Here is a 14,514-nt window from a genome sequence, read left to right on the forward strand (position 1 = left end):
ACCACCACCACGTGTGTCGTTCAGTCTCTCTTGGTCCCTGCCCATTCACCCTTTGTTCTCTCCTCCCTGCTCCCTTCTCTGCTACTGAAAACATCGATGATTTCTAACATTTCCTAATTTGGATGAAAGGTAATGAACCTGAAATGTTGACTCTGTTTCCCCCTACATTGATGCAGCCTAAACTGCTCAGCATTTTCAGCGAGCATGTCCTGTTTTCATGGCACATGCCTAGTTCTCATTTGAGGACATATGCTCTTCGTTATGAAATTTCCTGTTTCATTTGCGTGGATCCCACAGCACACAAAACCTCTTTGGCCACTAAAGTGGGCTGATGCTGGGTTTTCTGCCAATTGCTGCCCAGAAATATATCTAAAAACAATCCAACAGGTCTCTCCCAACTTAGAGAAGCTCTTTGCCTCCACTCGTCTCTCCCTGTGGTACAGACAAAATACGCTAACTTAATGTGTGGGGAATTATAGTTGAATAAGTACGATCTTTATCGTCCAGTATATCACTCAACAACTCCTCCACCATGGCTGTTCATTTTTCCATAAGGTAATTATTTGAAACAATATGAGAGTATAAAGTAATTTTCCCCTAATAAGTATCATCTACCTTTGTGAAAAGGTCCTTTTGAATGCACAGAACATAGCAGAGTGCCTGTCATGAGGCATCTTGCATCACCTGGCAGGAACCCTTCACCAGACATGGATCAGGTACCACCTTATTGTTTAACTCTTGCTCTTCTTTTATCACTGCACTTTGTAATTAAGCACACTAACAAATGTTGGAAATATTAAGTGTGGCCCCGTAAAATATTCTACAAGGCAGTGTATGAGATTTGTGACTGCAGTGATGTGATTGGTGAAATGATAGAGTTTACTGAAGGCAAACGACAGAATGCATTACTGACGTCACTTCTTGAAACATTTGTATTCAGGTCTCCCCTGGTTAACAAGGGGGCTAGGCTCCTAAATAACCCTTCACTCTTTAAAACATCAGTAGCAGTAAACTGTTACATTTTTGGGGATAATTTTTTGGGGTAAAAACAGAAGTCAGAGGCAAGTCAGTCTCCTCCCAAAAAGGATGCAGTAAATCAGAAGGAAACCAAGCTTGTTTTTACAGGCTGAAAATTACAAGTCATTCATCCAGTCACAGATGTGCAAGAGAGTTCCCCCACATTTTAAACAACTTGTTTATTTCACATCCTTTCCATTAAACTGATCAAAATAACTGTTAAATGCTATTGGTTTTCAGAGACTAATGTTTGAAAGACTGTCTCCAAATGTGTTTCATACCCTTTGTTGTAGCAAACAAAACCTTTATTAAGCAATGAATTATGTTAAGTAGAACCCTTTGGTGTAGTGAAGATTTGTTAAGTGAATGTTCACTGATCGGGGGAGACCTGTAGTTACTTACTTTGGCTGTTAGCTATTTGTACTAACATCAAATTCAAAGCTGCTGTTTACGGCTTGCTATACAGGCCCTTTGTTTTGTGCAGAAACACCTGTTGCTTGTTGTCTAGTACGTACTGAATGCAGAAGCAACCGCGAGCAAACAATTTTATTTTAAGTTTCCGTCAGTGGGAGGGGTGGACAGAACGGGGAATGTCTGTAATGCGGTGCAGACCAAGGTTGTCAAGGTAACAATTACTTTCTGGACCAATAGTTGGAAGCAGAAGAGAAGGGAAAGAAATAAATTGAAACCAGGAAGGTGAACAGGGGGAGAAAAGGCTGGTTATCTGAAATTGTGAAGTCCCAAGGATGCAATGCACCCAGACAGAACGAGAAGTGATGTGCCTCAAGCTTATGCTGGACAGTGTTGGAGCCAGGTAGGAGGCTGAAAGTGAAGAGGTCATTGCAGGAGTGAGATGGAGAATTAAAGTGACAGGTAACTCAGGGTCTCCCTTGGTATTGAACAGTGGTGTTCTCCAATCAGGTACCCTCCCTCAACTCTTTCTCCATAACATTGAGACTGCATTGATGCTGCTTCCTGCACTCGTGCGGAGCTTAAGAATTTACCTCAGCTGTCAGTCTTCACCTTGCTCTCATTGTTACATTATCTATAATTAACTCTACCCTGCCCTTCCTTGACATCTCTATGGCCAGCTCAGGGAATTTGTTCACTGCCAATATCCATTGTAAGCTGACTCACTCCCACAATTATCTCAGATATCTCCTCCCATCCTGCTTTCTGTAAGGACTCCTTTTCATTCTCCCTGTTACGCTGGTGCTACCTTGCCTGAGGAATGATAGTTTTCCACACTAGTGTGTATAAGATGGTTCCTTTTCCCTTAACCATAGCTTCCCACCTGCCATAGTTGATAGGACTGTCAACTATATCCATTACTCATTACGCACCTGCTTTCACCTCCTCTCAGAGCAAGGATAGGCTTCAGAAAATACAAGCAAAATTGCAGATGCTAGAAAGCCTAACTAAAATGAGAAAGCACTGGAAATACTCAGCAGGTCAGGCTGCATCTGCGGGTAGAGAAACAGAACTAACATTTCAGGTGACCTGAAACATCAGCTCTGCTTCTCTCCCCAAAGATGGGTTTCCTCTTATCCTCACCTTCCACCTCATCAGCGTCCACACTCAGCAAATCGTCCTCCATAATTACCATCACCATCGACTGGATTCGACCCACCAGACACATTACCTCCTCCCTCCCCTATATCATATTATGAATGGACTGTGCCCTCTCTGACTACCTTGATCATTCTTCACCCATCAGTTCCATACTCACAACGCTTTCCCAAGCAACCCCAAAGAGTTGCAGCACCTGCCCTTTAACTTCTTCCTTTCCCATTATCCAGGGACTCAGTCAGTCCATCCAGGTGAAGCAACAGTTCACTTGGACGTGTTTGAATCCAGTGTACTTCCTTCGATGCTCGTAATGTGTCTCCTCTTCATTGGAGGAACCAAATATAGATTGGATGACCACTTTGCAAAATACCTCTGTCAGTCTAAAAGTGTGATCCTTTGCTTCCAGTCACCTCTCACTTTAATTCCCCGTTCCCCCTTAGAATCTCTCTTCTTCAGCCTCCTGCTTTGATCTAATGATGCCCAAGGTAAGCTTGAGAAACCGCACTTCCAGTAAGAGATAACCAGTTCCTTGCTTTGGGCCTGGGACAGATTAGCCATTATCATAATAAATGGTGGGGCAAGCAAGGAACCAGGTGGCCTGCTCCTGCTTCATTATGTTCTCTTTCTCACTCCACAGGGGTGGCTGTATCTTTCTTTTTCAACTAGTTTCTTTTCTTCCTTTTCTGTCTCTAACTGCTGGTTTTAAAAGTAATTGCTACATTGACAATGTTGGCCTGCACCCTTTCACAGACATTCCCTCTGTCTCTTTACCTCTCCCCCTCTTTGCAACTTAAAACACGCTTCTCACTTTTCCAGTTCTGATGGAGGGTCCCTGACTTAATACTTTATCCTGGTTTCTCTCCACTTGGATGCTGCTTGTCCAGCATTTTCTACTTTTGTTGTAAATAAATCGCGTCTCTTTAAGGTTCCACTCCCAGAGGTGTCTACGAGCCTTTATAATCCTCTCAATTTTCATTGCCCTTGTACTTTTCCATAGATCACTTGTAGATGAACCCAGAGGAGCTGTGATATTTCTTGTTGTGCAGTGGTGTACTGTATCAGTTTGTGATATGGAGATGTCTTCCAGAAGTGACCTACAGGGTCAAGTTGTGACACAGATTTTGAAGCAAGCTGTTTTACTTCTGCCCACTTCAGAATGTGGTGACAATGTTCTTTTTGATCATCTTCCTATTTAGTGGAAAACTGCATTCTAAGAATGTAGTCTATACACCAAAACATCTTAAACATCTCAAAACATACCCAAAATGACACTTGGTGTTGTAGTAAGACGGCTACAGATTGAGGTGTTCGTGAATTAAATTTGTGCTTTCGAAAGGAAGTGTACCAGGCTGAATCTCAGTGTAACCCCAATCGACAGAAGGGCTAAATATTATAACTTCATCAGTGTTACTTTTTTTATCAATGTAGCCAAGCCTTCTTTCCTTCACTCTCTCTCTTCTTGCTGATTATGTCCCTGTGCAGTAAAGGTAACCTGAGCAAGATGTTCTAATTTGGGGACCCTCCCACCTCGCCTTTGACTTCTTCCTCTGATTGAAACCTTCCTGTTTCTCATCACTGTGACAATTATATCGCTCCTCCTCTTGGTCACCCAAGTTGAAAGTTTGCCTGCTATAAACTCAATTCTTGCTGTAACCTCAAGATTTCTTTTACTAACTCGATCACTTCTGGATCTTCCAAACCATGGAGCAATTTACCTTCCTTCCTGCAGTCACAGGTTTGGACAACCTGTTATGGGAATTCCTAATCTTTGTCATCACTCTACTGTGTTCATCCTTGAAAGAGACTGGTACAGTGGACCTTGGGCCTCAACTCTCCAACAAAGACAGCTAAACTACTGCTACTAAAGTATAGCATCCTTTAAGTTCCAGTGATGGAAACAGAAAGGATTGCAATATTAGTAAAAGGTAGTCTCTGTTTAGACTGGGAAGCAAGGCTTTCAGACATGTTTCAAAATTAAATGATGGGTGCTTGAGGACCAGATCAGTATTCATATTTTTCCTCTATTGGTATTAATTACCGATCCAGATTGCTTTCAATAATTCACTGCAGGCCAACTCCAATCATCATATTGGAATAGGTTCTTAGTTAAACCGGTGTAAATGCTCTTCAAACCCATTGCTTCTGCATTACTAGTCTGTGTTCCTCTTTACTTCTGCATTACTTAGTCTGTATTGACCCCCCCCCCCCAATGTTTATTGTCAGTCCATATTCCCCACACTCTGTATTATCAATATGTAATGCCCCATTCTGCATTGCCAGCCTGTATTGCTCCAACTCTGCATTGCCAGCCTGTATTGCCCCAACTGTGCATTGCCAGCCTGTATTGCCCCAACTCTGCATTGCCAGCCTGTATTGCCCCCACCCTGCATTGCCAGCCTGTATTGCCCCCACTCTGCATTGCCATTCTGGATCTTTTATTGATGTAAACTGGAGTGAATGAAAGCAACTTCTCCAGTCCTGAAAACAGTCCCATTTCTAACCATCCATTTTTATGCCATCTTTTCATTCTTGTCAATATGTACAGGCTTTTGTTTCACAATCTATGGTAGACCACCAGAGGTCTGACCATGAATCCAGCAGTAACTCCAGTCTTGCAGCAGGATCTGGAAGAAATTCCATGGATTATAAAAATAATGTTGAATCAGCCAATGCAGAGTATAAACATCATTGTGAAGAATGTTCTCCATCAGCTACCCAGTCTACAGCTACAACATATCTCACTGGCACAAACAACATCCCGTCTTCTTCTTTTGAACCAGTGCTTGATGACAGTGTCAGGCCAGCTGGCAATAAAACTAAAATTAATGCTGAGAGAGTTGATATCTCCAAGACAAAGCAGAACTCAACTTCTGATAAGATTATCAAAGCAAATCTTGAGTTCCCCGAGTCGTTTACCCCTGAGTCTTTACCTTCACATCCTAGCAAACCCTTGCACATGGACAATGTCAACGGGACAATAAATACCGTCAACTGTAAGGAAGCTTCCACAAATGAATACCAGAGTTGCATAGCTTCTCCTGGTGTTAATAGTGTAAACATTAAAGTGAGTGTAGAGGACACTGTAAGGGAATCTGAGTCTAGCTGTCTTCCAACAGAACTATCTTCACTGAACTTTGACTTTAAACTAGCCATGGATGAGGAGAAAGACAATGGCACAGTCCCAAAGAAGAGACTGACTCTCTCACCAAGCATAAGACGCAAACTAACCAGACTTAGTGTAACCTCAGAATCTGAATCAGATGGTCAGGATGATGACACACTGCACGTTATTAGGTCAGATGACAAACTACCATCTGGGAGTTCAAGACTCCTTCCATCAACTTGCATCAGTGCAGAATTCCAAGACTCGGGTCGGGAACGGGAGATGCCAAGTAACTCCTCATCCACACCAAGGATAGGAAACAGCAGGAGCATTGAAGAGCAAGAAAGAAGTCAGGCTTATTGGGACATGTTAGGTCCAAACTCAAACGACAAATCTCATCCAAATGCAACTCAGCCATTGTGTGCCAACAATCAATTAGAAGTACCGAAGGATAAAACCATGGGCGAATTTGCACAAGATGACAAACCAAATGAGAAAGACTCAGGTTCTGAAACATCAAAGTTTAAGATTCCTCATTTTTCCAAAATGTTTTCTCGTATATCAAAAAGAGAGAAGAAAACTAAAGAACCTGTAAATGTTACTCAGTTGCCAAAACCAGAGATATCAATAGCCCAGGTATCTTCTGTGTCCCAAGAGGAAGGTAAGGAATCTCATAGCCTGTCATGCTTTTCTTTTTCATCTTCATTTTTTAAGAATAAGGAATCATAAAAGAGAACAAAATGAGTGAACTTTGTTAGGGACACAACACAGTAATATTGCATATGGCTTGATGAGGGACGTGCTCTTGTTAAGTAGGTTCATGACTAGAGGATCAGTTGACTACAGGAAATATCCATGGCTATATTTATTTAGATAATTCATATGACAAGTAGAATAATCCTCCGTCTGTGCTATCTCTTATTAGTGAACTTTGGTTTTGTTCTGTGTAAAATGTTTTCAAATGCCAATGCTTTAAGAATCTATAACCATCCCTAAATAAGGTAAGAGGTAAGACATGAAAAGAAATGTTGTTACTCACATGCCCATTTTAATAAACGCAGCATTTTTTATATTTTGGATATATAACAGGAAGGGATTTCTGTAATCAGGCTCAACACTCATTTTCTAACATGCAATTTTCAGAAACACAAGGATATGTCCAAGTAAAATTAACCTCCGCTGTGTATGTTCAGTTGGCTACCACATGGTCAACCGAGAGAGCTTATACAACATACCTTCTTGATTCAGTGGAGAATGTGGGCACCCAGAGTGTTATGCCTCAAAAGAACTGGCGCACAGAGAGAAGTACCTCCAATAAATACTGCAGCAGAGTCTTGCACCTCAGGGAGCTGTACATCGGGGAACTGGACTCCAAAGTTGGCAGAGCTGGCAACCAAAGAGATGCATCTTGGAAAGATGGGTCACAAGAGGGAATGGATTCAGTGAGCTGGACATCAGAGTTGTACCTCAGAGAAATGCCACCCAGAAAACCGCCCCTCAGAGAACACTTGAAGGATATTACATAATTTGCTCCTCAACCAGGGGTAGCATTAATGTCAGGTGCCACAGCTACAGTAATCATTCAATAAATTGTTTGATACTCTTAAAACATTCTAGCTGGAGAATCCACATACGTTTTTAAGTTTGACGCACATTGTTGCACAGATCTCTATCAGGATCAGTTGCAACACCCACTTTTTATAACTTTTAACCTTTGTACACTCCATGTTGTATGTTTCAGAGTTAAATGGTACCATTTGATACCACTTGTGTTCTCCCATCTTGTGGGCATAGATCCATAACTTAGCAACTTTCTAAATCTATGGATTTTCTCAGGCAAGAGCTTTCAGCTTCAAGGTCTCCCTCCCACTCCTTCCCAAGGGACGAATAAAGAGAGCTCTGTATCTGCAACTTCTATTTTTTTATTGAGTGAAGCAGTTTAATTATGAATCTGTACCCTTCCAGATCAGTCTCCTGCATCTGAAAAGGTATTTAATTCCCTTAACCCCCTTCTGTAGAACTTGTTATCACCTCATTATCTCTCTTAAATACAATATCCTTTAGGTAAGTTTACCTTATTATCTATTATGACCCCATACTTAAAGGTCTATCATAATACGTCAGCTTGGTAGCTAAGGTATCTAAATTGACATAATTCCTTATGTAATGAACTACCTCTTAAGGTTATTACTATAATGTAAAAAGAATAGTAATTTTAGTATATGGAAATCAAAAACCTGCAGATGTTGTAAACCTGAAATAAAAACAAAAGATGTTAGAAATACTCAGCAGGTCAGGCTGCCTCTATAGAGAGAGAAATAGAGTTAATGTTTTCAGTCAGATAATTTAGTATTTTCAGATTGAGTCACTGATATAATCCGATCCTTAGTGTTCCCTTCCCATAATGTCCTAAAATATTTTGGACTACCGGTATCAGTATCTATCTGTTTTGTTATGCAGATCTCAACATTTTCTGTTCACAAAACATAAGGTGCCTCCAGTATCATCATCTGTGTGGACAACCATGAGCCTGCACCTGGAAGGCTCAAGCCCCAAGTGCTCTCACCTAGCACTTGCTGCCATCCATAGAGCAGGCACTCAGAGCTCATACTCACACACCTGGCACTCATGGAGCTTGCACCCAAACAGCTGACACCCACGGTGCTCACATCTACAGAAGTGGTGTCCGTAGTGCTTGCAGGAAGGGAGCTGCTGCCCACAGAGTAGGCACCAAGGGATGTGGCATTCCACACAGCTCATGCCCAGAGAGCTCCGATGCGTGGAGTGTGCACCTTGAGAGCTGACACCTAGCAAACTGTTCTAAGGTCTTGTTATCCCTAGAGTTCACATCCATAGAGCTCTCACCTGGAGAGCTGACAGCAAGAGAGCTCACTCACATAACGATCAGACCCAGAGAGCTGTGCCACAGACCCAGCATTGGGACAACTATAATCCATAGAGCTTGTGCTCAGGGTTGATGTTTAGAGCTGTACACAGGTTGGAGTCTGTTGTTTCCTTGGATAGTGATTTCCCATTTGATAAGTCCTGCATGAGAAATTCTAATTCTTAAGATTTATTCCAGTTCACCTAAATAAGGACAGTTTATCCTAGTGCATTTTCTCTGACATTCTCCCTAAAGGATTAACTCCCTAAAGGTACATTTGAAGAAGCACTGAACATGATCAATACTCTGCCCAAATGCACATATGACCAAGGTGATACGTATCATTTGGCCACTTGATCACAACCAATCCACAGTCCAACAATGCCCAAGACCCACACACATATACTTGGAGACCATTTGGAGTCATTGAGTGATGTAGCACGGAAACAGGCCTTCAGTCTGCACCAATCATTTTTCTACTAATCCTACCCCAACCCACTTTATTCTCTCCACGTTTCCCAGAACTCCCCCCAGGTTCCACCACTCACCTACACACTAGGGGCAATTTACAGCGGTCAATTAACCTACCGACCCACACGTGATTGGGATGTGGGAAGAAACCAGAGCGCCCAGGGAAATCCACATGGTCACGGGGAGAACCTGCAAGGTCCACACAGGTAGTGTCGGAAGTCAGGATTGAATCCAGGTTACCAGAACTGTGAGGGAGTGGCTCTACTAGTTGCACTCCTGTGCCATCCACTGACACTGATCTAAAGCAGAAACCGAAGGCAGTGTACTTACAGAGAAATTATACAGGGAAACTGCATTCAACACAGCTCACCTATGTTGTGCTGCACAGGTGAGATCAACTAATGCAGCATAAATAGGGATTATTGTAGTGAGTTTCCTGCTTGGTGTGCTTCATGCACAGTATGGTTTAACACACAAAACTTAACACCTAAAGAGTAGACACCTATTAAGCTTGCACTAATGGAGCCAAGCATCCAGAGAGCTGACATCCACAGGGCAAAGATCCAGAGCTGATACAGTGCTAACGTCCATGAGGTTTCCATCTACACAGCTTACACCCAGTGTAAGCTAAATTATAAACTAAGGACCTATGCAGTAGTTAGATCTTAGAGTTTCCTTCTGTGATAATTTCCAATTCACCCATTCTGCAAAATTCTACCCAATTTATTTGGTGAGTGCTTCAGTAATTTGGGCTGTTTTCCCTCCTCTTTCCTTTCATTGTGTAAGAAGAGCAGAAACATTCAAATGAAAATCCCAAACTTTCTGAAGTGTCCCAGTTTAGACTTGCTTGGGATTGCTTGTAACCTTCAGTTGCATACAGGTGTAACTTATAAAGAGAGGTTGCAGAAGTAGCTGTAAGTTGTCCAAAGATTTTACAAGGTATGAAATCTGTCTGTAGAAAGGCTCTTCTGCTATATGTTTAAAGGAAAACCAAATCAACCCGTAAATAGTCCAGTTAAATCTGAAAAGCTACATTATGTTTGTGTTGGATCTTTACCTCTTCCTACAGCTTCGGTATAGTTTGTATCCCATATATACTGTCATGAGAGAAGCTGTATGGAGTTTTGAGCCTAGAAATTGGACCAATTTGCACATGCTTTCTATTGGTTATCAAAAATTCAAAATCAGAATCAGGTTTATTATGACATGAAATTTAGACTGTGCTAGCAATAATTTCTGCATCAATTAGAAGCCATTGTGAATGCTTTGGCCATTTTTCTGTGCAATTCTCCTTAGCGGGGTTTACCCAGCATCATTCATGCAGATCATGGTTTTGTCACATGCACAGAGGCCTTCACCACGATTACTGAACTGAGTCCTGAAGAAGGGTCCTTGACCTGAAATGTTGACCATCTGTTTTTCTCCATGGATGCTGCCTGGCCTGCTGAGTTCCTCCAGCATCTTATTTTTCCATCTAGATTCCAGCATCTGCAGTCTTTTGTTTCTCTAGTATTACTGAACTCAGTAGTACAACCTATCACCTTCATTCATTTTGACCAAAAAAAACTCTGCAGCAAATTGGCAAAGAGATGTACATTATAGGGCATGTTTAACTCACAGTGCCTATCCAGGTTCTTTTTAAAAGTTCAGTTCATGTCCACAATTCCTTATTTGGCCTGGAAACAGTACAAGATTCACAGGATTGAACCCGCAGAGGAAGGAGAGCAAGAGGAGAGAACAAAGGGCAGGTTCTGTAATAGGGTGATAGGTGGGGAGATTAAACGACATAAGGGTATATTGTGCAAAGTGAAAGAATGTGCTAATGTGATCAATAAAGGAACCAAAGACTGGCCTAGAGGTGGTGTAAATAGAACCAATCAATACTGTGTGTGTGAAATCTGAAATGAAAACACAAAATACTGGAAGTGCTTCTTGAGTGAAGCTGTTGAAGTCAGTGTTATATCTGGAAGGCTGTATTTTGCTTTATTCGTTGATGAAATGTTCTTTCACTTGAGTTGTGCAGGAAGCCAGGAACCGTGATTGGGAGAGGACTGAAGTGAAGGGAGATGGTGAAAGGGCAGGAGCTGGGAAGGAGAATGGGTATTGAAGGAGATGCTTGTGTCTCTTCCTTTCTCCTCACGAGTATTCCCCTCCATCATCATGGACACGGCAGTCGACCATGTCTGTTGCATCTCCACGGCAACTGCTATCACCTGTTCACTACCCCCCCCCCCCCCCCCCCCAACAACCAGGAAAGGTTTACTTGTCCTCACCTGGCTCCACGTTTTGACATATCCAATGTGATGCCTCCCCTCCCCAATGAGCATTCCAAAGGGACCTCTCCCTCTGGGTTCACTCCTCCAACTCTGCCAATACCCACTGGTGTTTTTGCTGTACCATACTGTGCAAGTGAAGAAAATGCAGTACTTTCTTTCATATCCTCCCCAAACATGCTTTCCAGGTGAAGCAGCAACTTACCTGTATCTCTTACTATTTAAATATTTCTTACTACTGTTCTACTACTTGGTGGGTGCTGATGATCAGGCAGACACTGTGTGGAACATCTCCTTTCCGTCCAGAATCATGGCCCTGACCTTCCTGTCACTTTAATTCTCCATCTTTTCTCCAATTCTCCATCAGCCATTGATCTTTCTGTCCTTGGACTCCTACGCTGTTATTATGAGGCTTGTGGAATCCATCTTATTTTCAGTCTAGGTATATTAAAGCCTTCCAGACGCAGCATTATGATCACTTGGAAAGGCAGGGACTGATTAGGGGGAGCCGGTATGATCTTGTGCATGGGAAATCCTGCTTCACAAATCTGATAGAGTTTTTTAAGATTTAAGATATCTTTATTAGTCGCATGTACACTGAAACACACAGTGAAATACATCTTTTTGCGTAGAGTGTTCTGGGGGCAGCCCACAAGTGTCACCACGCTTCCGGCGCCAACGTAGCATGCCCACAACTTCCTAACCCCTATATCTTTGGAATGTGGGGGGAAGCCAGAGCACCCGGAGAAAACCCACGCAGACACAGCGAGAATGTACAAACTCCTTTGAGGAGGTTAATAAGGAAATTGGTGAAGGCAGGCAGTAGACATGGTATACATGGACCTTAGCAAGGCTTTTGACAAGGTACTGCATGATAGACTTGTCAGGAAAGTTAGGGCACATGTGATCCAAGGTGCTTTGGCAAACTGGATCCAAAATTGCTTTGGTGATTGGAGGCAGAGGGTAGTGCTGGAGGGTTGTTACTCTTACTGGAAGTCTGAAACCAGTGGTGTACTGCAGGCATTGGTGCTGGGACCTTTGTTGTTTGTGTTTATAGATGAGAATGTCTGTGGTCTGATAAGTTTGCTGACAATGCAAAGATTGGTGGAATTGTAGATAGTGAGTACAGTTGCCCAAGGATACAGAAGGACATAGATCGACTGGAAAGTTGGGCGGAGCGGTGGCGGAAGGAATTTAATCCAGACAAGTGTGAGGTAATGCATTTTGGGTCATCTAATACTGGGGAGACATACAGTATACAGCAGGGGCCTTAGAATATTTATATACAGAGGGACATTGAGTGCAACTTCATAGCTCCCTGAAAATGGCGATACAGGTGGAAGTGATCGTGAAGAAGGTGTTTAGCTTGCTTGCATTCATAGGCAAGGGTATTGAGTATAATGACTGGGACATCTTGTTGCACCTGCATAAAGACATTGGTTTGGCCACACTTGGAATATTGTGTTCAGTTCTGGTCAGCTCACTTTGGGAAGGTTGTGGTAGCACTGGAGAGAGTGCAGGAGAGATTCACCAGGATGTTGCCCATGTGGAGGGCTTTTGCTACAAGGGAGGGATTGGATAGGCTGGGATTGTTCTCACTGGAACACAGGAAGCTGTGGGGTGACCTTACAGAGCTTTGTAAAATTATGAAGGGCATAGATAGGGTGGATAGTCACAGGTTTTTTTCTTGGCGAAGGGGAATCTAAAACCAGAGGACCTAGGTTTAAGGTGAGAGGGGAACCATTTAAAGGAGATCCAAGTTTTTCACACACTGGGTGGTGGATATATGGAGCAGGCTGCCAGAATAGGTGGTAGAGGCAGGTACAATCACGGCATTTAAAAAGCTTTAGGACACATAGATAGGAAAGAAATGGAAGGATACAGGCTAAATGCAGGAAATGCGATCAGCGTAGGTGGGCATTTTGGTTGGCATGGATGAGTCAGGTCGAAAGGCCTGTTTCTGCATTGTACAACTCTGACTACAACAGCAATGAATTCAACAATTTCAAGTAGTGAGCATTTCCAGCATTTTCTGTTTTTATTTCAGATTTCCAGCATCCAAAGTTTTCTTTTGTGTTTTCTGATAATGGTCCTGCTTTCCCCATTAACGCCTCCCCTGGGTGGGATCTTGTGTTTGTTTATTTGTTCCATTATCACCTTCTCTTGCCTTGGGGTGCATCCCATTTTGTGTTTTAATCTCTCCTGCCCCCCACCCTTTCAAGGATCTTCCCTTTTGTTTTCTGTCTCCCCTTCCCCCTTTCCAAGCACTTTAGAACACATTCATCTCTAATCTTTTAAGTTCTATGGAAAGGTCATTTGCTTGTAATGTTAATGCATGTTTCTCTCCTTATAAATGTTGCTTGACCTGTCGGATATTTCCCGGACATCCATTGTTTGCTTCAGCATTTACTGTTTTTATTCCAACACTATTGCTAAATAGATTGTATTAGCAGATTAATGTTAATGGGATCTTGTGCACTGGTGTTGTGTTTCCTACATTACTATACTAACCACACTTTACGAGTACTTCACTGGTTGTTAAGTGTTTAGAGACATCCTGGGGTCATGAAAGTTTTAAGTTTTTGTTCTTTCTACATATTAAAAGGGCAGTCTGGCATACTGGCAAGGCACTGTCCTCGAAAGGATTGCCGATAAATATCGATTTCACCAGAGATGTCCAAGTCCTGTTATGAATGAGAGTTTATACATTAGCAGGATTAAATGCTCACTGGTCTGGTAATGTTGGCACGTCAGGGTTATGCCCCTTCAAGGTATATATGCATTCATTCAGACAGCCAAGTTTTGTAAGGCTTGGCCCATACGTTTGCAGTCAACGACTTTTGCAATAGTCGACAAAGAAACTGTGGAAATTTGGCAGCTTCCGTATCAACCTCAACTAATACCTCAAGTTTTAGGACAGTAGAATGCTCCAAGGCGTTACACTAATGGTATTAAACGAAGTTTGAGAACTAAATACAAATAGAAACAGTGGGTAGGTGATCAGAAGCTTGGTCACTGAGGTTCGTGTAATGGACGAGAGGAAGAGAGGGACAGGGTCAGAGGGATCATAAGAGCCGAGAGGTGATAGAATGCAGTGCTTTCAGATTGCTGCAGGACTGAAGGATGTTACACTGATGGAGAGTAATAAGGTCACGGATAGTTCCGAATGACAGCTGAGAATTGTTAAATGTAGAATA

General features: G+C 42.4%; 1 protein-coding gene across 7 annotated transcripts in view; it reads left to right on the top strand.

Moving 5' to 3' along the window:
* LOC127580770 (F-actin-monooxygenase mical1-like) overlaps nt 1-14,514 on the top strand; it is a 133,882-nt gene that overhangs the window by 103,156 nt on the left and 16,212 nt on the right. For 6 of the 7 annotated variants that reach the window (XM_052034609.1, XM_052034616.1, XM_052034612.1 and 3 more), the window contains 2 exons: nt 628-716; nt 5,132-6,350. The exons of the other annotated variant lie outside the window; for it this stretch is intronic. In XM_052034609.1, the coding sequence (XP_051890569.1) occupies nt 628-716; nt 5,132-6,350 (1,308 nt within the window). The remainder of the gene's footprint in view (nt 1-627; nt 717-5,131; nt 6,351-14,514) is intronic. 7 annotated transcript variants of the gene reach the window in all.

The sequence above is a fragment of the Pristis pectinata genome, chromosome 20 (genome assembly GCF_009764475.1).
Source record: "Pristis pectinata isolate sPriPec2 chromosome 20, sPriPec2.1.pri, whole genome shotgun sequence".
Taxonomy (NCBI): Eukaryota; Metazoa; Chordata; class Chondrichthyes; order Rhinopristiformes; family Pristidae; genus Pristis; species Pristis pectinata.